Source organism: Argentina anserina, chromosome 5 (assembly GCF_933775445.1).
Source record: "Argentina anserina chromosome 5, drPotAnse1.1, whole genome shotgun sequence".
NCBI lineage: Eukaryota > Viridiplantae > Streptophyta > Magnoliopsida > Rosales > Rosaceae > Argentina > Argentina anserina.
In genome coordinates this window covers 26,125,057-26,149,302 of record NC_065876.1, presented here as the reverse complement: position 1 = coordinate 26,149,302, position 24,246 = coordinate 26,125,057, and the positions used below count along the sequence as shown (strand labels likewise).

Below are 24,246 nucleotides of genomic sequence, written 5' to 3'. Positions count from 1 at the left end.
TGCTTGCTTCATAATTACTCTATTTGTGATGGTATTCTATAAATAGCTACTATGTCTGTTTTTTTGTGTTTGGTCAAAGGCCTAGCTTATCTTTTCTTTGGAGTAAAACTTAGCATAATTGGGAAACTTTTCCTCATATGGTAAAAGTGAATTTTTTTTTAATCCTACATATGACATGGGTGAAGATCTTGCTAGCATGTTCTTCCTTCAAATATCATGAACTTATGGCATTCTCTTCTAGTTTTATTGATCAGGCTTTCCATATAGTCTCGTATATCCTTATTCAAGTTATCTGAGGCCTTAGTGGTCGATTTCTAAGAAAATTTTGAGGGGACGATATAATTCCCCATTACCATGTTCCGAGGTCATGTTACATGTTTCATGCACAGAGGAATTAATGTTTTACGCTCTCGATTACTTTAGGGCCTCGTTTGGTTAACAGGAAATCATGTTATGGAAAAGAAATTCATTTCAGTTTTCATCTCTAAGTGTTGTTTGGTTGTCATTTGATATTAGAATGGAAAAAAAAATGATTTGACTGGAAATTGACTCCATCTTAAAGCCTAAAATGAGTTACCTATCTACGGGTGGTATTCTATTTCCATTCTCATCGATAAAGATTAATTTCCTTTTAAATTGTATTTTAGTTCCTTATAAATAAGTTTTAATGAAAATTTGATAAATATGTCATTTTAATGACTTACCAAAATAATTCTAATATCTTCTAAACACTCATATGGAAATATAAAAACCTATTTCATTCTAAATTAGATTGGAAAGGAAAATAATTCATTTTCATGTCTCGACACTCATGTCAACCAAACAGGGCCTAGATAATCGGACATGAAGTGATATACTTTCTATGAGGATTTATCTGTCCTAGCATAAATATAATGCAATGACAATGGTTGTGTAATAACATCCAATAACTACTAAATAAAATGGGCAGAATGATATACGTACACAATTTTTTTTTGTGTGATATGCATACTAAATCATATTGATAGATACATGTGTGCGCCTAATGAAACTAAACCCTCACAATTCTTAATTTTAAAACGACATTTAAGTGTAAGTTGTAGATCCAAATCATCCTGCATGGGGAGCAATTTAACAAGCCAAAGAAAAGAACTAGAACTATAGAAAATACAATTTCGCATCTCTTAATTTGTTGGTGCATGTAAAACATTCACACAATTTACACGATATCAGATTCAAGATAAGCAATATATTTTGTTACGTTATGATGTTGATATCACCATGAAAATATCTCTCGATGGGCCATCAAGAATTGGATGTATCAGTGCAAGAGGAGCGTGTTTGAAGATCGATGTTTACGATCATATGTGAGGTTCGAACGCAATGTCAAATAATGCCATCTTTAGGCCATTCTGATAAGTTGGTTATTGGTTATAGTTGACAAATGGGGTAGAAACAAGTTTGTCATATTAGAAAGGAAGTGATAGAAGTCTCTGCATAATCTTGGCTCAATCTTGTATAGAACATTTGAGAAAATTTCATGTGCTAAGCAGCCAAATACGACTGATAGACATCAGTAGTGTATCAGTGTTTAGGTTTACTACTAGCTAGCTAGGCATGAATTATGAGTTCGGATCAAGAATTTAACAGTCAATGTTTACCAAATGGAGAGAAGTATCATCGGAATTGGTTAGTATACCAGAAAGATCTTGATAAAGTGTTCTGTTTATGTTGCAAATTGTTCAAAACTAGGCATCAACCAGTCAATTAGCACACGGATTGAATGATTGGCAGCATTTTAGTACAAATTGAAAATTTTTGAAATTTGACGGAGATTGTCGAGAAGTTCACAAGTGAATTGATGGAAAGTACATGTAGGTATATGTGATGTTTGAGGTGTTTATTTACACATATGAGTTGATTTGAGGACAATTATATATCATTTTTTTAAAATTATTTCTATAAAAAACCTCATTTTAAATTTCATACTAGCCCTTGTATGCTGAGGACCGGCCCTATCAGTCTCTAAATTCAAGTTGAGAGCTCATGTTATCATGTCTGTCTTGGCATATCACTTCAACCTTATGTAGTTGTGATTCTAAGTTCAATCCACTTGCACTCGGTTACTCAAAGATTGTTCCTGAAGGTAAGCGACACGTGCAAGAGCATCACCATGCCAAAAGTTTTCCAGATCCTGCCTCACTCGATCAATTCTTAAACAAAATTAAGAGTGTCTAAGAGAAACAAAATTATTCCAAAAAAAAAGAGAAACAAAAATGAAAAGTGGAAACTGAGAAATGAAAAGGAAAAAATCGAAGAAAAGGAAACAATCATATGTCATTTCTCATTTATGTGCCTAGCTCCTTGATTAGGTTTTGAAAGAATGAATTGCCATTTTCTTCTGAACACAGAGTTTAGGGAAAGTTCAGTACTCTATTATAATTGGCATCAGAGTTGGGTGACCATATATGATATCGATGTATGTACTACTGCTGCAACTGCTTTTTTTTTTTTTTTTTTGAGAAAGAGAAAATATATATTTCACCAAAACAAAAATTACAAATAAATTGAACACTCGGTGGTAGAATAAGATTCCCCACACTCCGTCCGATCAAACACTACTAGTTACAGGACTATCACAAGAAACAATAGATGTGAACCAAGAAGACCCAATTGTGAACCAATCAAAACTGATTCTAGAAGTAGTCAATGTCCTACTCGTCACCAATCTCAATAGATCGCCAAAGCTGAAAAAAACCAGAGGTTATTTGTATTCCTCGGAAACCTCCGCCTACATCACCATTCAATATTTCTTGACCCATTATTGGCCAAACCACCTAGGCACTGGGTCCAATGTGAGTAGGATCACTTAGCCATGCTTCATAATTGGAAAAACGAGCACCACGGAAATACATACCACTCAGCCAAAGAATAAGAGAACCGCTCAAATAGCATCACATACTAAAACTTCCAACATATTTGCAGAGACAACATGCCTATTACATTGACACCCGGAAAGAACATACTTTTAAATAATCTTTGGAAATGACATACAACATAAACATGTGCATTCAACGACACAACCAAAACCTACCTACCAACATCCTAAACCCTCGCGCAAGGTGGAGGGATGACAAGAAAAACTAAAAAGACAAAAAAAAACAGACTTGGGCCACTTGGGCCAAAAGACCAAAACCCACCATACATTCACCCCAACTCAGGCCCAAGCCGACCATATTGGACCAACAAAAGACAACCAGCCAAGATCGCATCCACCACACTGCCACCTCAGACCTCAGGCAATCCTCCCGTCAACGATGTTAGACACCCCCAGAAAACCGCCGCCCAGATCTGTAGTAGAGATACAAACACACCACTCATCAAAATTTCAACAAGCCACAAGGCAACAAGATCCTGCCCGGATCCACGACACAATCACGGCAAGCTGTCGCCGAGCTGCTTCCCCGTCTCTTCTCACCGCATTATGACTTTTTCCACCTACCACAACATCCTGGCCAGCAACTCCAATTAATGCCATAATCGCCACCGAAAAACCCACCAATGCAGATCTGAAACCAAGTAGCATCTTGATCACAAACCAGACCTACCGCCCTCTTGTCGATCCACCGCCCACTCTCACCAACCTAAGCCACCATCTGACCCGCCGGAAATTCCCATCCGACAGCCACGTTAACAGACGCGTCGTTGGACGGATACTATAGTTTTTTGTTAAAACCCTAGGTTGATCCAGTTATCTCAGAGCTAATAGTACCCTCAAGTGTCAACTGCAATCCTAATTTTGTTTCAAATGGGTTAGGAATGCCTTGAGCTTTGATTTCATAAATTCTGCAACCTCGTTAGGTTGGAGGATGAGAAGTTTGCAACGAAAATTTTATTCCAACGCATTGCTATATATATATATATATATAGTACATGTAAAGTTTGGAGAATGTCACAAAATAAAAAGAACATTATTGCAACTCATTAGCAAAGAAGGATTTCTAAATAATAATAATAATAATAATAATAATAATAATCAAATTTTACTAACTACAGTAACTGCAGCTCTGCGATCTGACAACCGACGCAACGCGATCTAAAGACCGATCTTGATCTGAGAGACCGACGCGACCTGAAGAACCATCGCCATGTGACTTCATCTCCGACGCAATATGAAGAACCACCGAGTCTCCGACTAGCTTTCGAGCTCTGTCTCCGACACCGCCCAGCCTCAGTAACCGGCATTTGTTCCGCTACCAGACCTCACCCAGAGACCGAGGAGCTCTGCCTTCATCACCACCGCCTCACTCTGCGACCAGATCTCACCCAGAGACTGAGGCGCTCTCCGCCCTCCTATGTTCTCCTCTGCCTGGGTCCTGAGTCCCTAACCCTTTCCCATGAAACCAACCCAACGACGTCTTCGGCGCTGTGAGGAAGGGTTGTGGTGACAAGATTCAACCTTTGAAGTCTCTAGTCGTCAATTCAATAGCTTTTGGTTCTGTCATTTGGCATTTAGGAAGCTTTCTTGGTTCGGTTAATAGCATGTATTCATTGTGGTAGCTTCTGCATCCTTCAATTTGCTGAAGGAAAGCCTTCTACCATTTGGGAATTTGAAGGCTCCGGGTGCGGCTTGGTGAGTCTTGAGTCAACTTGAAGCCTCCATGACTCGGTTTGATCAGACAACTCTAAGTTATTGTCTTCTGTTGTACTGTGTCTCTCAATAAGGCTACTGCAAATTGGGTTTTTCTGAAGAACTGGTAGTGTCGTCTCCAATCTTCACTTTCTCTGCCCTTCCTAGTAGAAGTGACGGAGGTATGAGCTCTATTAATTTGCACCGAAAACGTTCTAAGTGTGGTGGGGATATAGCTTCTGATATGGAGGCTTTGCGGGTGGAAAAGCTTGATTTATCTATAACCAATCCTTCTCCTCCCTCTATGGGCTCAAACTATGCAAGCAAACTGAAAAACCACTCGATCATTTCAACAAGACCATGACTGAAGAGTTCATTTTCTGGGAGGAAGATTGCTCATACACCCAAGGGGTTCATGGTCAAATTGTTTCGTTTTCGGCAAAAGTACACAACAAACTTGACTATGAATAGCGATGTGCAGTAGTGATCAAGCTGATGGGTAAGCCAAATTCTATAAACTCCTTTGATTTCATGCTTAGAGGTCTTAGACGTAAATGGCAAGTGGTGGATAGCAGTTTATTGATTTACCTAATGGTTTCTTTATTCTTAAGTTCAATTTGGAAGATGATATGAACTATGTCTTGTGCAATGGGCCTTGGATTTTAGCTGGTCAGACTTTAACTGTTAGGCACTGGAAACCAAATTTTGATTCTATGAAGGAAGTGATTGGTAAGATGGCTCTATGGGTTAGAATTTGTGGTCTTCCTGTGAAATATTTCTAAAATTACACAGTTAATAGGATTGGGAAAATCTTAGGAGATGTTGTTAGGGTTGACCCAATTACCATCAGCCAAGTTAGATGTCAGTTTGCAAGAGTTTGTGTTAAAATTGATCTCAACAAACCATTAAAACCTTTTGTGGAAGTAGAATCAATTGCCAACAATGTCATTTATGAAGGTATCTCCTTAATCTGCTTTGAGTGCGGTTGTTATGGACATGCCAAGGATAAATGCCCCTATGTGGTTCATATTCCTTGCCTACAGATGCTGATGAGTCTAATTATGATGCCAATACTGCTAATGTAATGGATACAATAAAGAAGGAAGGTCAAGTCCTTGATTTATCTAATCCTTGTGCTCAGAATTCAGTGATTAAAGAGGACATAGGTCCTTGGATGTTAATGAATTACATAAATAAAAAAGAAAAGTAATGAGAGTATCAACGAAAAGAAAAACTCCAATAAGGGCTCTAGGTTTTATGTGCTTCATGTTGAGGGAAATAATGTTCATGTTGAGCCTGAGACCCCTGTAGACAATGCTAATATATCTGATGCTCCCGCTATTGTGAAACTGTGGAATAATTTCCAGGACAAAGTGAAGCTTCATAATAAGACATTCTCTACTAAGAATAAGGCATGTTCTACCTCCAAGGATGCTGAATGTAACTCTCTTTTTGCTAACTTATATGAAGGCATTTGTATTCCTATGGAAGATGTCTCTAATGTTGCTAGTGCTAGTGGTACTAAAATGGTGAAGTTTTATCAGAAGAAGAATAAAAAATTCTCAACTACTATTACCAAGCAATCAACTGCTATTAAGAAGCTCTCATTTGATCATGTTGATAATGTTTTTGGTAATGAGATATTTGCTCTCTTTGGTCATTGCCCTCTTCAGAATGTTTTAACTAATGCTAGTGAGATTTCTAAAGTGCAGAGTTCTAATAATATTGCTTACCAGATTTTTGTAGAAAATAACAAGTTGTCTAATGCTGCTGATCTTCTTTCCCACTCTGGGGAATATATGATTGATTCCTAGTTAGGTCCCTTCTCCATTTCATCATTTTTAATGGATCATATTATCTTCTAAAATGCTCGAGGAGCTGGGGGTGAAAAGTTCAGGTCCTCTATCCAGGATTTTGTGAAGATGAACAAGTTAGACTTGCTTATTGTTTGTGAACCTCGAATCATGTTCTCTGGTGCTAAGAAATGCTTACTCTCTCTTGGCTTTACTGACGTTGAAGCCATGGAAGCAAATGGATTTTCTGGTAACATTTGGTTTTTGTGGAATAGAAACAAAATTACTGTTGATATTACTTATCCTAATTTTCAGTCTATTTCAGTTAAGATCTCTTGGAATGGCTCTCATACTTGGCTTTTGACGGGAATTTATGCTAGTCCCTGCAACATTTCTAGAAGTGGACTTTGGACTTCTCTTGATGATCTAATTAAGAAACACAATTTGCCTTGGATTTTGGTGGGTGATTTTAATGAACTTCTCTCTTTTTCTGATAAGATTGGTGGCTCTCAACATTATAGATTTGGGGGTATGTAAGACTGGGTCGTTAGGAATGGCTTGATTGACATGGGCTACCAAAGAGCAGATTTCACTTGGACTAATAATTTTGTTAAAAAGAGGTTAGATAGAAGATTTTGTTCTAGTGAATGGAGGCTCTTTTTTCCTGATGCATGTGTCATCCACCTTGCTAGAGTGAAATCAGATCACTGCCCTATATTAATCAAGTTGAAGCCTGATGCTAGGACTTCAAGACCTAATTCTCCTTTCAGGTTTCAAGCTATGTGAATGCAGCATGAAAACTATATTGATAAGATGACTGACACATGGAACAATTGTGGTGGTGATCTCTTCCAAAAAACTCAAGGTTTAACTTCTAACCATTGTGGTTCGGAGGAGAAGAAATAAGATTGATGGCTTGTTTGACTCCTCTGGTACTTGGTCTAATGATCCAACTGTGATGAAGAAAATTGTTGTGGATTTCTTTTATAATCTTTTTGCAGTTGAATGTGGCTTGGATCTCAGGTTTCATATTCCTATTCTTTTTCCTGATACTCTTCTTGCATAGTCAATTTTAATTGGCATAGATGTTTCTAGACAGGAAATTCATAGTGCCTTATTCAGAATTGGTAAGATGAAAGCTCCTGGAGCTGATGGGTTTCCTGCTTTATTCTACCAACAACACTGGCCCTTGTGTTCTTCTGAGAATATTAAAGTTGTTACCACTGCTTTTCATGCGGGCTCTATCCCTCCCGGTCTAAACCATACTCTTATCACTCTTGTCTCAAAAGTGTCAGCCCCTCAACGTATGCACCTCTTTCGCCCTATCAGCCGTTGTTGTACTGTTTACAAGATTATCTCTAAAATCATTGTTGATAGAATTAGACCTATGTTGGAAAAATGGATTAGCCCTAATCAGGTTAGCTTTGTTCCAGGAATACATATCTCTGACAACATTATGATTGCTCAAGAAATCTTATATAAATGCAGGAACTCTAAGGGTGCTAAAGGCTTCATGGCTTGGAAAATTGATCTTTTGAAAGCCTATGACAAACTCAGCTGGAGTTTCATTGAGCAGGTTCTTTATGAGGTTAAACTTTAGTGCAATATTATTAAGTTGATTATGAGTTGTATTACTTCTGCTAGCTATCAAATTATCGTAAATGGTGAATTATCGGAGCTTTTTAAAGGGGGCAGGGGAATTAGGCAGAGGGACCATCTATCCCCTTATCTCTTTGTCCTTTGCATGGAAATATTATCTCATCTTATTAGAACTTCGGTTGTTTCCAAACATTGGCTCCTAATTCAGTCCTCTACAAATGGGCCTTTTGTCTCCCACTTATTCTTTGCTAATGATTTAATTCTCTTTGCTAAGGCTATCAGTGTTCATGCTAAAGGGATGAAGCAATGTATGGACCTCTTTTATGGCCTCTCGGGACAAACTGTGAGCTTTGAGAAATCTATGGTGTTTGTATCTCCTAATGTGTCAGTTAGGATTGCCGAGGAAATAAGCAAGTTCTCTGGCTCTCCACTAACTGATGATCTAGAAACTTACCTTGGTATGCCTCTACTTCATAAAAGAGTTAATAAGAACACCTATGCTAGTATTGTTGACAAGGTTCAAGTCAGATTGGCTAGTTGGAAAAGTAAGACTCTTAATATGGCGGGAAGATTAAATCTGATTCAATATGTTAATGCTTCCATTCCAATTTATGCAATGCACTACTAAGCTTCCTATGTCAATTTGTAACAAGCTGAATAAACTCAATATGGGTTTTCTATGGGGCGATACTGAACAGAAAAAGAAAGTTCATCTTACTAACTGGGATACAGTCTGGAGGCCTAAATGCTATGGTGGCTCGGGGATTAAAAAGTCAGCTAATATGAACATGGCCATGCTTGCTAAAGCTAGTTGGAGAGTTGTCCAGAAAGACCAAGGGCTTTGGAACGAGATTTATATGAGGAATTATCTGCATTCTGGTTCTCTCATGCATAATTCTTATAAAAAGCATGCTCAGTGCTCAAGTACTTGGTCTGGTATTATGTATGAGGCTAATTTACTGCGAAAATAGCTTACCTAGAGAGTTGGCAATGGTTTTCAGGCTAAATTTTGGACTGATATTGGGCTCATTCTGGTATCCTTCTCAACCATGCTATTAATCATGATATTGTCAATACTAACTCTGTTGTGAATGAATTTTTGATTGATGGTAGCTAGAATATGATCATGCTTGGTGAAAATCTCCCTCAAGAAATAATTGCTCAAGTGTTATTTGTTCCTATTACTGAATGTGATATTCATGATCAAGTTATATGGGGGTAGACTTCTTCTGGAATCTTCTCTGTAAAATCTGCTTATAATGTGCTATGTGATGAACACGGCCTCTAAAAGTATGTTTGGATGAAGATTTGGTCCCTTCCTATACCTCTAAAGATTAAAATATTCTTATAGACCTTTGTTTCAAGCAAATTGTTAACTAATGAGCATATGTTTCAAATGAAGCTTGCCTCCAATCCTCACTGCAAATTCTGCACTAATACCATATAAATAATTATTCACCTATTCAGGGATTGTCCTAAGTCTAAACAGGTTTGGCAAAATTTTAAGATTTACTTGAATATCCTTGCTACATTTGTTCTGAGTTTGGAAAATTGGATCTATGTTAATTTGCTTCATAAATGGTATTATATGAATAATACCAGTTGGAATATCTTCTTCATATACTGTTGTTGGTTCATATGGAAATGGAGGTGCAAATCCATTTTTGATAGCTCCTTCAAGTATCCTTTTAATATTTTCTGAAGTTGTGTTTAGTTATGTTGATGAATGGGCTAAAGTTAATGCTAAGATTGGTGCAAACTTGCCTAAACATGTGGAGATGCTATATTGGATTAAACAAGCTGTTGGAAATTTTAAACTGAATGTTGATGGCTCTAGGATGAATAATGGAAATATTAGAGCAGAGGGTGTGCTTAGGGATGAGGTTGGCTGTTGGCAGGGTGGGTTTATGGTGAACATTGGGACTAGGGAGGTCCTGCAAGCTGAGGCTTGGGGCTTGTTCCATGGTCTACACCTAGCTCGTAGCTTAAAAATTTCAGGATTGAAAGTTCAGTCTGATTGTTTAGTGCTTATCAATCTTCTTCAACATGATAATATTGATTTGCATCCTCTTGCGACCTTGATAATGAACTGCATAAGCTTGATGTGTGATTTTGACTTTATTAATGTGAAACATGACCCTCCTACGCTGGTTTCTGATGCTCTGTTTGATGACATTGTTGGTCTTTCTAGAGCTATGGAGTTTATGACTTGTAGCTAGACTAGTTTCTTCGTTGCTTTTTTTTTGTTTGGACTAATGACTCTATTTGTACAAAAAAAGATTTCACCAATATGTCATATTGGAGAATGTTACCAAATTTATGTAATTTACCTTTGCATTAGAATGATAGGGTTAATGCAGTTTCAAGAGCCTTACAGTTGAACATTGTAATTATTAATTAACTTCTTAATATAACCATATCCCAGAGAGATTAACTTTTTTTTTCTACACATCAAACAAGACCACCCATCTGCAATCAATCTACAGAAACTTTTTTATTCCATTGAATTTAGCGATCGGTATTTGATCAAATTGAAGCCCATCATTTTAGATCCAGAAATTCATTTTAAAAAATTGCACTAAAAAATTGAAGGATAATGTTAATTGCTAAAAGACAGAGAGGAGGCAACCACTAAACAACCCATGTGGAGAAGGCACTGCAGCCACTGCTGGTACAAGTTGAAAAAAATAAATAAATTAAAACAGACAAGTGACTTCATTGGAAGAGATTAAAAAAAATATGGAGGCTTGAGATCTTGGTGATCAAATTAAGCTGAAAGTCAACAAGTAAAAACTTCCGTATGGTCTCTCAATGGAATTTTTTGTACGCATGAACTTATATTTTGGCACCTACATAATGCATCTTAATTGTTCCTAAAGTACAAATCGTAATGGTAGTATCATACCTGTATCACCACTATATGGTGTTTCTTGGAGAATCAGTTCTCTAGTTCCAGATATAAAGCATTTGGCTAATCACTTCCAAAGTATAGGCCGAGATAGTTCCAGCGTGTTAATTTGGAAAGAAGCTAATTTTGCAGCATATCAGTGGCACACTTGGGTTATTTGTCTGTCTTGGTTCGTGGACTTCTAAGTTTTCATATTCTTTGGCTAAAGCTCTTCGTTTTAATAAATCATTCGTAGGTTTTAGGTTGTTATTTGATATTTTATTTTTGTTATATGAAAAAGAAAGGATAGTATCGTACCAAAGTACTCATCTACATTATTAGTACAAACCTTAATATTAGTACGAGTCGGATCATTAAGTTTATTAGTTTTATCGTTACAGGTGCAATTTGACAACAAAGTAGTGACATTTTATGAATTTTGATACAAGATAATTGCTAGACACATTTAGTTGTCCTATTGACTTGTACCCCAAACTATTTTGTGAACAAATAATTGTTATCTTAGATTGTGGCCGGGGGTGGGACGAATGCCCCTAACATCCCGAACCGAACCAAGATCTTCTCTACAAAGTATATCACCTTGGATAGGATATCTTCTCCACTTGCTAGTATTGTAGATTTTGTACTGTATGGATCAAGCAGCTACTGCCATTGAGTGGACTCGACGAGACCAACCAAGCTAGAAAGATCTCTGGAAATTATAAGGAGATTGAAAACCGCAAGACAGCTTTTGCCGGTAGTGCTCATTTGCTATGAGTTGTCTTGGAAGCAAGCATTGTTTTAGCCAATAGATTCGGGTTGGCTCTCACAATTTCAAAAGTTGTGGTAGAGTCGGACCAGAATGGCATTAGCCTTGGGCCACACTTTTTGGCAATAGCCTTTTTAGCTGTGTATTATGAGCAGCCTATGTTAAATTGTTAAGCTAGAAGTAAAGGACAGCAGCTAATATATGCTTGTTCTGAGAATTGGAGGGGAAAGAGGACATTGATATTCCGTGCAAGTGGGCTGTCGAATTCTGGAAAATAAAGAAGCAAGAAAGCCATAGCTCTGCCGCCTCCACGTCATTCTTGTTTACCATCACGACTGCACTCTATCTCACTATTTATTTATCTTTACTATTTCCTTAACTATGAGAAAAATAGACACATAATTACGTTAAGAACACCAGTTACAAAAGTAAAATATGATTGATTCGACTCCACTAACTAGGTATTGCTCACCCTGCATCATGCGGGTTTTGGGGTAATGACTACTTTTAGACTTTCAGCCCCCTTAAATAAACTATCACACACACTACGTCCAAACCTGAGCCACCGAGATACATCTATAGTAGGGGTGTGCACGGTGCACAGTGCAATGCGGGTTGGAGGTTAACATCAATTTCAAATGGTTTGATAATTTTACAAACTATATCCAGTTTTGAGTTTAGTCAAACCGTTTCTTTACATTCCTATGCGGTTTTAGTGTGTTTTTGGATAAACCACATGCTTCCAAATTAGAATAAACAAAGTCATCAAGTCTTTGATTAATATTACAGACCAAAATATTAATCAAGTTTCAAATGTAAAAATATTTGAATAATACTACATAATAAGTATTTTAGGCCTTGAAATATATAATATGCATGTATTATCTTATATTTCTATGCATCATATCTTTAGTTTATAAATTTAGTTATCTAATTTATTATTAATTTATGTTATTTTATTGTGTTTATAAGTTTGTGTTAAATATAGAAGAAAATAAGTTAAAATGAGCTAATAAAGATTAAATGACAATTACATTCTTCATTGACAGAATCTGTTAGTGTAGAACATCCAACTTTACCGAGCTATTGTGAAAGTTCCAGATCGAATTAGATCATGAGCTATATCATTGGAAATATACGGATGTCTACTTTCTGTATAATTTTACGGATCTTGATTTCAATACTTTAAGAAGAAGTTATGATTGTTTGAGTGACGAGCGGTCATAGCTGAAATCTGCTTGGGTTCGTTAACATTCATGGAAAACTCAAGTTGTGTTGCCAAGTGCATTTAATTTTAATACATCAAGGTCAATGATTCAGTTGAATATGAAAATAGTATATGGATTCCTACTTTTATAAGAGATATTTCAAGGTTTTCATATTTCATATCAAGTATGGAGTCTGAAATCCAAGTCTTACAAGGAAACTGAAGTCAAAGATGAGCAAAAATCTTCCCTGTGTAAGAGATTATGAATTTCACATGAGATGAGATCTCTTGAGCACAATGTAGACGCCAAATGAACAGAGACCAATCGTCTATCTTCACAATTTCATTCTTTAATGTTTTTGTTATATTTTGTTTAGTCGTTGTTTGTTAAACCTCTCTCTAGGGTTAGGATGCCATCATATCATGATTGTTTATTATTTAAGGATTTATATTTTTTTATGATGAATTCTTAGTCACCATTTGAATTGATGCGTTATGTTTAAGTTTTCTGATTGATCAGTTTAAGACTTTGCATATAGTAATTCGAAAATAAATTTGAAGTAAAGTTGCAATATAATTTATAAAGCTTCTTGTAATTAAATGTAGTGAATTACATTGTTACTCGAGAAACAATCATGGTTTGCTTGATTTCCTTGTTTTCTAGAACGTAATGAGTACTGCATATTAAATTTATACATGAGAATGATAGACTGCATAGTTGAGATATACGAATTTTACCCGAGAGGAAGAGCATCACACACTTAAGGAAAACTATAGTCTAGAGTACATGAGAAGGACATAGATACAAGAATTGTCATTTAGAGAGACGAATAATCCATTAGTTACATTGATACATAAATAGGATTGTTAATGATTGGTTCTGATACCCTAGGTTCTATCTTGTTTGTTTCTTTATTTAACTCTCGTATCATTTGTTATTTGAAAACCTAAAATTTATGTTCTTAGTTTAGATCAATTAAGTTAGAATTAAAACGATTTTCAATCCCTAGTTGGAACGACCTCGTACTTACACTATATTAACGACGATTTGTGCCCTTACAAGTTATAATTAAAATTTCACAACAATATACTAGAGATTAAACAATATAAAAAACAAATAGAGAAAGAAAGAGGAACCGGTAGAAAGTAATATAATTTACCTCAATTTAGAATAGATCTTGGCAAACTTGTTACTTAGACCCTTAGATTTAAGGTTTTGTTACTATTATGGTATTTGTGTATTACTATATTACCATAGTAGGGTTAATTCATTTATAAAAATAATTATTTATTTAAACATGCGCGATTCAGTTTATTTGGTTTGGAAAATGCCTAATCTTAATTTAGTCCATTTATAAGCGATTTAATATTTTTCACGATCTTAATTCATCCCACATGAAACGGTGCGGTCTACTATCTGATTTGAACCGGTGCGATACGGTGCGGTACCGCATTTTCAGTAAGAAAATAGTTGAAATGCACACGTATTATAGTACATGCCCATATATGTTTTTACGAATCACATCATAATTCATTTGTAGCACTGATACTGTCTCAATTAACTATTTCAAAAAGTAATGACCCTATCTTTTTATAGGAATAAAGAGTTAAAGACCATCATTTTTCTGATATGGCAATCTTGCCTTTGTTTATTCTACATTTTATGAATATGAATAGCAGTCCCTTGGAAGCATCATTTCTGAGATGGGCCTAGGGGTAAGTGTTTGAGCCTGTAATTCAGTTTTTTGGACCCTACCAATTTGGGCCATGACAAGGCAGCCCAAATACAGCTCATATTTCCTTCCCTACAACCTGGTTCGTCGGCCATTTGTCCAAACTGATCGTCCTCCATTTCTTCTCGGAATCTCCGTCGCCGTTTTGAAATCCCAAACAAGAAGACAAAGCCGGCGAATATGAGTGAGCCTCAACACCCAGCCGGCGACACAAAGCCTCCTCCTCCTCACTCCCAAGAATACGCTCCTTATCCTAAGCTCGATCCAAACGACGTCGCTCCGCCTCCACACTCCGAAACCTGGACCTCCGTCTCCATCGCCTCCGACCAGCCGCCGAAGCCGGATTCTACTCCCTCATTCCCGGCGACGCCGCCCGTCGCGACTCCCGAAGTACACCCCGAGGCTCGGGATCCGCCGATCCCCGCAGACGCCGCCGCCACTACTATGCCGATGGAGTCCAATCCTTACGTCAGCAATCCGGCGCCGCCTCCCGCTTCGTCCGTCAAGAGTGAGTCACCGTTAACCGAGACTTCGTTTGAATTGTAGAGTCTAGTGTGATGTACCGTGTTAGGGTTTTGATTTTTGGTGAAGATGAGTTAAGGAGTTGTGGAAATGAGAATTTGATGAGTGTGATTTTATGTTTCGGGTGAGATTAGATACGGTGGAGTCGGTGAAAGGTGTTCTTGGAAAATGGGGGAAGAAGGCTGTGGAGACTACCAAGAAGGGTCAGGATCTTGCGGGCAACATGTGGCAACACTGTAAGCATTCGATTCCAGTAGAAGGTGTACTGAATTTTACTGTTTCTGATTGTAGTCTGCGATTGTTATCGACTTGTATATGGAATAAAGTGGATTAATATTAATATGTGCTCTCGAATATTGTTTGCGGCATGAATGTACTTAAAATTGTGATCTCCCTTATATCTGCGTCGCAAAACCTTCCTAGTGGCTATTTTTTACTTTGTTCTTTCGGTCTGAATTGTTTGTGCATAGAAGGTATATTGTTGTTTTGTGGTGTGTTTTTGAGAATATAGGCTACTCGGAGGTGTAGAATCTAGTTGTTTGCATCTTTTGATGCTTTTGTTGCCCCATCTATATAACCAATGACAATTGTATACGTGCGAAATGTGACCTTCACAGAGTCTCTTCTAACTTTTAACTTTGATAAGCGTTCCTTCAGCTGAAGTTTTTGTTGAGGTAATGGTAGTAGAGGCTGTAGAGTTATTAATTATAGGACCATAAGTTTTTGTGGTAGTAGATCTACATCACGTAAGTTTTGTGGCATTATATATGTAAGCATGGTGATTTCTGGGATTCAAAACCATTTCTGGATTTCATATTTGTTTGTCTGAGCTTATTCTTATTCTAGAGAGTAATGCATGTAAGTTTCCTTGAACCAGTGAAAACAGGACCCAGCTTTGCTGATGCTGCTGTAGGAAGAATTGCTCAGAGTGCTAAAGTTATTGCTGAAGGTGGTTATGAGAAGATTTTTCAGAAAAATTTTGAGACAGTCCCAGACGAACAACTTCTGAAGACATTTGCTTGTTACCTATCCACATCTGCTGGCCCCGTGATGGGAGTTATATATTTGTCAACAGCAAAGCTTGCGTTTTGCAGTGACGATCCACTTTCATACAAAACTGGTGATCAGACGGCATGGAGCTATTATAAGGTATTGTGGATAATGTTGCTTGGCCAAAAGTATTTACTGTTTAAGCAGCTCACACTTTTATTTGATTATATTACAACCTAGGGACCAGTAATCCTTGTGAGTTATGTCAAAAGGTAGAAGCTTTTTAGGGCTACTTTCTGATTGATACAAGAGGATAAATTCTCATTAGAAACTACTTCCAGAAATAGACAAACAAGGAGCGTAGAATTAAAGTGAGAACAATCTAACCAAAAGCTATATGGGCAAAGAGATCCAAGAAAATCTATACTTTTGTTTCCGGAGTTATAGTAAAGAACCATACCAAGATATAATGCAGATGAGCTAGAGGCAAGAAACCATAGCATCTAAAGTTCTGAACCTCTAATTTTCAGATTAGCCATTATTGTATAATAATATATAGATTACTTAAAACTTCATTTGAGTTTGTATACAAAGTTGCTCGTAAGTGAAAGAAAGAAACCAATAGACCAAATTTAAGATAGACAAAATGCATAAACCCTATAATAATTAGCTACCTCTCAAGTTGGCTAACGGGTAATTAGTATACAAAGCCTTGTTGGTGCCCCTTGCTTGCGTTGCCTAATTTGGAGTTAAACTTGATTTTTTTAATAGATAACCTATTAGACTAGTGAAATTGAAAAGTCTTCATAGGTGCATAGATTAATCTAACCTTCTAGGCTTCTATGTCAGGTTTTATGTTTAATACCTTCTTTTTTTTGGATTTATGCCCATATAGATCATGGTTTGGAGATGGCTGGTAGTACAGAACAAAATTTTCTCTCTGATGAGCTTTTGGAATGGAGTTTAGAATTAGAGCGACACGTTTTTTTTTTTCGGGAGCACATTTATCTTTGTCTGAAATGCAATGAAACTGTACAGGTTTTCTGATTTCTGAAAATTGAGAGGTTCATAATTTGGATATTGCAACCTGTAATGGTCCTATTCTAGTTCGCTCCAATTTTATATTCTTTATATGGGATTAATCGAGTCTTCATTTTTAGTCTTTCACTGATTGATGCCAACATTTATTTCACCATTTTTTGCGGGTGAATGACTGAAATGTCTATAGACGTGTATGATAGGCTCTAGGAAGTCTTTAAGCCACTAGTCTGTTTCATGTAGTGTCGGATCATCTTGAAGCAGTTCAGTGTCTGTTACTTTGAAGTGTTTAGTGTCTCCTGATGTTCACAAGAAGATTGTACTTATATCCTTAGTTAAAAAAAAGTCCTGTCATTTGTAATTGAGGGATGTGTGAAAGTGAGATCTGATGACAGCAGAAACAGGTATATTTTAGCAAATAGTGCACAGTATTGATCATCTATGTATTTATCATCAGTAGCTTTACAAGATCTCCCTTCTCATATGCAGGTGGTTATTCCATTACATCAGCTTAAGGCAGTGAACCCGTCAACAAGCAAGGTCAAAGCAGCTGAAAAATATATCCAGGTCATATCTGTGGACAACCATGAGTTCTGGTTTATGAGCTTTGTAAACTATGATAGTGCTGTGAAACACCTTCAAGAAGTGGTGCAGCCCCACCCCTAGCCCCAGCTTGTAATGAGTGCAAGGCTAAATCTTTTCGGTGTTCACAGGAAAGGCTATAAAAGAATATATGAGCTCTGATGTGTATGTTCTATGGTATGAGTAGTGGAATTGCCGTGTAATGTGTTTGTTTAGAACCCCCTATTTTCTCTTACATTTTGGGATGAAAATCGTCTACCCAAATTCATATATTTTGTTGTAAATGACATTTGCGATTATGTACATCATGTTTCAGACACTGACTTGTTGTGAATGCAACCGTTGGTATTCCCGATTGTAGGGAGTATTCTGATTTCTAGAGGACGTGACCTATGCATAAGGAGTGTGCGGCAAGGGTGCACTCGCTATGCGCCATGACTTAACAGCCCAGGAGAAGAAATTCGCAATCTTGTTATAGAGGCTAGACCGCTAGACCTCACACATTATGTTACAATTCTGAAGCTGAAACAAGTCTTATCCGGCTGTCCTAGTGACTTGAACCTTACGTTGCTCAAGACACAAGTCATCTATAAAATGTACACTCATAGCTAAATTTCTGGCTCCGCCCCTGCTGCTCAGCACGACTCTATCTCTCCACCTCTTGGGTTTTTTTTAGTAGGCTTTTGCAGTGTGATTTCCGCATTATTGCATGCATATACCCATGTTGTTTAAAGAGTCTTTACGTAACTTCTTGTAGTTTTGTTGTTCAGTAAGGTTTACCACCATTAGTTCATCCGATATGTTTACGGTTTAACAGATCGAACTGCCGGCGGTGTAATTTCTGGGACGTACATACCAACGAAGTACGTATACGTACTTTTGTGTCTTTACGGAAAGGACGATTTTCCAATTTACACCGGTACCATTTACACCGTGAGTTGCCAGTATCAAGATCGAGATGTGAATTGACCATGTGTAAGTATGAAACAGAAGCAATCTTGGATTGGAGGTTCAATTTTGAACTGTACAATATTTGATATATAGATCGATTATTAGCTTGATGCATAAGTTAAGTCTCCTCTTTCTTGCAGCTCTGAATCGAAAGATTTCCTAGCTTCTATTTATTATGTTGTTGCATGTTTTCTTTTGTGATATTGAAACTTTTTGGATGTTGAAAGTTTTGTAAACGGGAAATGTGATTATACAAGCAAAGTATTTCTTAACTTCGTGCAACATGTATGATTCTGCGTAAACAATACCAATTATACCATGTCTTCTAGCATCGATGAGAATCTATGACAGTGGTTTCAGGAAGAGTTTTAGAGAAAATAAACCTGTTTGAAACTTAGTTTTTACTTTCTAGGGTGGCTGTTGCCCGTAACATTGTGTCTGACTTATTACAATACAGTTTCCTGGAAACAAAAACGTAACGGAAAGGAGAATGAACAAATCAATATGGTTGCTCATTGATAACTAAACCACTTACCATAATGGCATGGCCTGCAACTGTAAGTTAACAGGGATGTATGAAAACTGGTATGAATTCAATAGTTCATGTACTTAACTACTTATGTTGTAGTTATGAAGTTGAGAACCCATATTCATCCGCGGGAGAAAGTTCATGTACCATTATTGAAATTGTTCCCAAATAAATTGTTAAACAGTTGTATTCGATGTAAGCCTAGATGTAATGTCATTTCCATTTGTTACTTGAGTCAGCTTTTAGGAGCCCCCGCCAATTTAGAATAAAGCAGCAGCATAAAGCTTTGATCGAACTTGACATCGATCATTTTTCCAACATGTTCAACTCTTTAGCTACGACAGTGGGATATCACTGATGCTTTCTTCCTTTTTCCTCTTTTTTGTTTTTTGTTGTTTTTCTTTCGACATGTAAAATTAGTGCAGCGCATGCGTACAACGCTCTTAATTCACCGTCCATACATCTCCACAGACCCCACGAGTATTTCAAAACACCCTTTATCTACTGTCTGATTCGGTATGTATGGTATGCAGCGCTGCACAGCAGCTAAACCCGCATATATTAGGTGTTAAAATAACGATTGTGAACAAGAACATTTTTCTCAAACACAATTTTTTTGTAAAGAGACAACTTCTGGACCATTCTACTGCTAACTAAATTCAATCAACTTCGATCTCCTTATCGAAGAATACCTTCTGCACGCCAACATTGAAACCAGAAGGATATATATATATATATATATATATATAGAGAGAGAGAGAGAGAGAGAGAGAGAGAGAGAGAGAGAGAGAGAGAGAGAGAGAGGTCCCAGAGGGATCAAAGGGATAGACGTATCCAAACGTAATCCCTTGTTGATTGTTGCGTACTGTAATGCAGTTATGTGTAGCATATGGTAGAAAGTCACCACAATATTAGCAAATTAGTGGTTCGAAATCAAGGAAGATGAAAGGGGTTATCTGAAGAGAAAGGACTTCGGATCAAGTTGAAAAGATCGAGAAATGTAACCTAACACGAGGCCTAAGACAGAACCAACACTAATAAGAAAGGGAAAAGAGAGACTACCAAAGAAAAACCCCAAGCAGAATACTATAACTAGAGTCGTCATAGCTTGCAATGGTGAAGCTAATGTGAAGGTGTGTTCCTCGGACTGGACCAATCGTCCTCCGAACTCCCTCCTTGAAATTCTGAGATCTGATGGTCACCGGCCACCATGATTTTAGTATGATGAGATCCAGTAGTTTGGTTAGTGTTTCCTTCGTTCAGTTGTTGTTCTGTTCACTGTGTTGTTGGTTTGGCCGGTTGGCTTTTAATGAATTTTCGCATTCGTATTGACCAAAAAAAAAAATAGTGGGCGGGAATCAACACCACCGACTCTCAAAAGAAGGGAGAATTTGCATAGGATTCTACCTAACATGCAATTCATTAAACATGAGATAGTAATTTTAATTGTATTTTGTGGCATCAATAATAAAAACAAAAAACTCACTGTGAACTGAAAACTCTACGTTATATACACTATTATTTGATCATCTTTGACCAATTTTGAGTTTTGAAAAATTGCAAGTTTGGGATGACAACTTTGTAGGTAGAGCTCCAGTCTAGTTTCTCGGTCAACAAAGCTAGACTGACTGCTGCGTGGAGATTTAAGGACGTTGTCTCATACAGAGGTTTAATATGTCGATACTCCTCCAATTTTAGTCATCCGGTGGAGTTCGAGTATAGGATTTTCCACAAAAGATTTTAATATTAGCGTGTGTGGTATCAATTTTTATAATTTAAGGATGACTCTTCACCTTTTCTAATATGAGATTCTGTACGGCTCTAATCTAAGCCAACATTTTATAGCAATCTTCAACTTAGCGTGATTTGAGTCATCACCAATTATCTCACGATCCGAATAGCTCAACCTCGACCACAAGCATCCAATTCCAAATCTTGTGATCTCAATTCAAATGTGGTCTCTACCAAATTCGATCGTACGAGACATCAAGTTCTAAACGTAACTTGGGCTCTGATACCAGTTTGTTGTGCAGAAATGGCCAACAGTCTCCCACACTTGGGTCCAACAATATCAACACTCTCCCCACTTTTTAGCCACCCGGTAGAGTTAGGATATAAGGTTTTCCACAAAAGACATTGACATTAGTGTGTGGTATCAATATTTATAAATTAAGGATGACTATTCACTTTTTCCAACGTGAGATTTCATATGGCTCTAATCTAAGCCAACCTTTTCGAACAAAGGACTCGTGGTTTGATTATTTTTATTTGATAATTTTAATGCAAGAAACTAATTAACGTGTTAATTTTTTTGGTTTTCATATGGGATATTCTGTTCCATATAGGATGCCCGTAGAGGCGAAGCAATTACGTACGTAGTTTGTGGTTCTCTGCATGTTCCTCGAAGACGTCCTTGTCTTTAGGCTATATTACTAACAAGATTATTGGTAGCCACAACTCTAGCTGCTAGTGTGTTTCAATGGTAAGTTTCCTTTCCTGCAACTTGCTAGATCGATCATCACTTTTTTAATTGTTGAACAAGTGTTAATTAACTTTGTACCCAAAAACATAAAACGACTGTTAGTGAACTGTATTCTAAGCACATGCAGTAATTGAAGATGTTATACTCATTCCGTATTTTAATATAAGTCGTTTTAGGTTTTGATTTTCGTTTCAATATATAAGTCGTTTTAATTTTTACTTCATAATATTTTTTAATTTATTCTTAACCCACAATAATGACAAGAATTTCATTGTGGGAGTATCAATTATCATTAATTTCATTGTGGGGATGTATATCAATGAAGCCTTAAATATGAGTTAAATTATCATTATAATTGTTTCTTAATCGGTGTGAAAATTCCTAAAACGACTTGTATTAAAAGACGGAGAGTATATATCATTTTTCTAATTGCAGATGGATTTTCTTGAAGTGTTTGATATTAATTACCAACTGAAAAAAATTAGAGAGAACAGAAACCAAGGTTGTGATTGAGACGGATCATGAATGCCGTTTCAGTCCTTGTGAGACAAACAAACAAAATTTACAGCTAGCTATATATAATTAAGGATCAGAGGTTCCGAAAATTTAAATCGAAATGTAAAACCAATGCAGTGGGTAATCGATCTAGCTTCTTCTCATGCATGAGAGTGATGAGACATGTTGCCTTTTAGCTCAGAAAAACTCTCGAGTAATTGTCATTGAACCCCAGCAGCTCCTTAATGCTTTCAGTTTTTTTCTGGTCGAAATGTCCAGAAAAGACCAGAATGCAATGCATATTTGCATCCAAAGAGGTTGAGCCAAATTAAATATGAGAGAGAAACACCGAGGGAAGGAGAGTAAAGATGAAGCCTCTACATAGCAGTGAGATCATGGACGAAAATAAGGAAATCTTGACATATGTGGTGATATATGTACAGACTTCATATCCCGAAAAAAAAAACAGATTTGATTAAGAAACAAAAACAAATTGAACAGAAATAAAGAGAAAGAAAGAAAGAAAGAAAGAAAGAAAGAAACAACAGTTTTCCAGCTTTTAGTTGTAGCTATGCTTTGCCTTTGCCTTGCATGCCGGTATTTACACGTTTTGACTGGACTTTTGGGAGTTTCACTGCAGCTATCTTTGGTTTGATCACCAACCCCTTATCATCATCGTCATCATTATCACCATGATTATTGCAAATTTATTACAACCCAGTTCAGCTTAAGTTTAGGAAATTGGAAATGGGAGCTCTGATTCAGTTTGGGAGTTTACGGCAAATGTGAATGGATTATAGATTTTCCATTGAGCAACAGAGAAGCTTTGAGCTTTAATTAGCAGAGCCTATTAATTAATTATCAGGTTAAGTAATCAGCGACCAATTATACTGAAGAAAAACTAATTAAGATGAGACAGAAAAATCGACAAACAAATAGAAACCCTAGCTAAGCTAAGCTAGCTAGTTAAACTATGATTGATAGAACTACATGAAAATTATTAATTCACAGCAGAGATTACAATGGCTTCTCTCTAGCATGCTCTTAGTTATTGCTAATTAGTTTACCTCGCATTAATGACTGACTGAAGATAATCTAACAAGCAAGCTAAATATTGAACTACAAACATTGACCCATCTCTCTCTCCCTGAGCTAATGAAACTTGATTAATTTGAAGAAGATGGTGATGATGCTAACCCTTATTAGGGCTTCTTACCGATAGTGTGCTTGTTATTGTGCATCCAAACCTTGAGCACCTGTCGTTTCACCCCAGTCTCGGCGCAGAACTCCTCCACCGCCGCCTCGTCATGCTTCTGAATCCGCCACCCCACTTTCTCAGAAAACTCCACCATCTTCTCCTTCTGCTCCGCCGTAAACTTGGTCCTAAACCTCTTCTTCAACAGCCCAACCCCACTCCCACCGCCCCCGCTTGAACTCGGGTTCGACACGTCGTCCCCTTCCTCCCTGCTGTGGGACCCGCCCGACCCAGCAGCGGCGGGCAAGGCAATAGGCCTGTGCGGCTGCGCCGTGGTGAGGTGGAGGTAACCCGATGGCTGGGGTGGATAAGGGTGGCGGTAGTAAGCCGAGAACGGCTGCTGGGTGTGTTGCTGTTGGTGGTTGGCGAGAGTGGCCCCTCCACCGACTTCTGCGGGCTCCTTGCGGTGGAAATTTCGGTGGCAGTTGCACGCGGCGCATTGCAGCGCGTCCAGCGTGCCCTCCTCTCCAGCAGCAAGGAACTCGCCGCAACCATCGAGGGCATGGCCTCCAATGTTAACGGCGTGGTTCTTCAGACATTCTCTGTACCTGATATTAGAGCCGGTAGACGTTGAGTTGGTAGCACCGCCCCTTTTTCTGGGGGTGGCCTCTCCTCCGCGGCCGCTGCCCATTTTGGACCTGGAAGCGTCGTAACCTGGTGGTGTTGGCGCCGTGGGGCTGAGCTCCATTTCCTCGTCTTGGTCGTCGTGATGGTCGCTAAATTCCATGCTCTCTGTCTTTCTGTTTCTCTCGGGATGTGGTTTAAGTGAAGAACTGAAGGATCTACATAGCCGGTAGCTAGCTAC

At 37.7% G+C, this 24,246-nt stretch overlaps 2 protein-coding genes across 3 annotated transcripts; one reads left to right on the top strand and one right to left on the bottom strand.

Annotated features, from left to right (window-relative positions):
* Positions 1 to 14,705: 14,705 nt before the first annotated feature.
* LOC126794577 (GEM-like protein 1) lies at positions 14,706 to 18,052 on the top strand. Its single transcript, XM_050521332.1, has 4 exons — positions 14,706 to 15,105; positions 15,254 to 15,355; positions 15,997 to 16,268; positions 17,637 to 18,052. The coding sequence occupies exons 1-4, from the start codon at positions 14,778 to 14,780 to the stop codon at positions 17,811 to 17,813; spliced, it is 879 nt and encodes a 292-aa protein (XP_050377289.1). The 5' UTR covers positions 14,706 to 14,777; the 3' UTR covers positions 17,814 to 18,052.
* Positions 18,053 to 23,388: 5,336 nt separating this feature from the next.
* LOC126794579 (zinc-finger homeodomain protein 2) lies at positions 23,389 to 24,168 on the bottom strand. Of its 2 annotated transcripts, XM_050521335.1 has the most exons (2): positions 24,096 to 24,168; positions 23,389 to 24,050 (listed from the first exon to the last, which is right to left on the bottom strand). In XM_050521335.1, the coding sequence occupies exons 1-2, from the start codon at positions 24,166 to 24,168 to the stop codon at positions 23,389 to 23,391; spliced, it is 735 nt and encodes a 244-aa protein (XP_050377292.1). The 2 variants fall into 2 exon arrangements, with proteins under 2 accessions (XP_050377292.1, XP_050377291.1); XM_050521334.1 differs by having other exon boundaries at positions 23,389 to 24,168.
* Positions 24,169 to 24,246: the final 78 nt, after the last annotated feature.

Excerpts from the sequence above, each read along its gene's own strand:
- LOC126794579 (XM_050521334.1), bottom strand. The coding sequence starts at position 24,168 with ATGGAATTTAGCGACCATCACGACGACCAAGACGAGGAAATGGAGCTC.
- LOC126794577 (XM_050521332.1), top strand. The coding sequence starts at position 14,778 with ATGAGTGAGCCTCAACACCCAGCCGGCGACACAAAGCCTCCTCCTCCT. Across the intron at positions 15,106-15,253 it reads TCCCGCTTCGTCCGTCAAGA|ATACGGTGGAGTCGGTGAAA; the intron begins GTGAGTCACCGT and ends GGGTGAGATTAG. Across the intron at positions 15,356-15,996 it reads GGGCAACATGTGGCAACACT|TGAAAACAGGACCCAGCTTT; the intron begins GTAAGCATTCGA and ends TCCTTGAACCAG.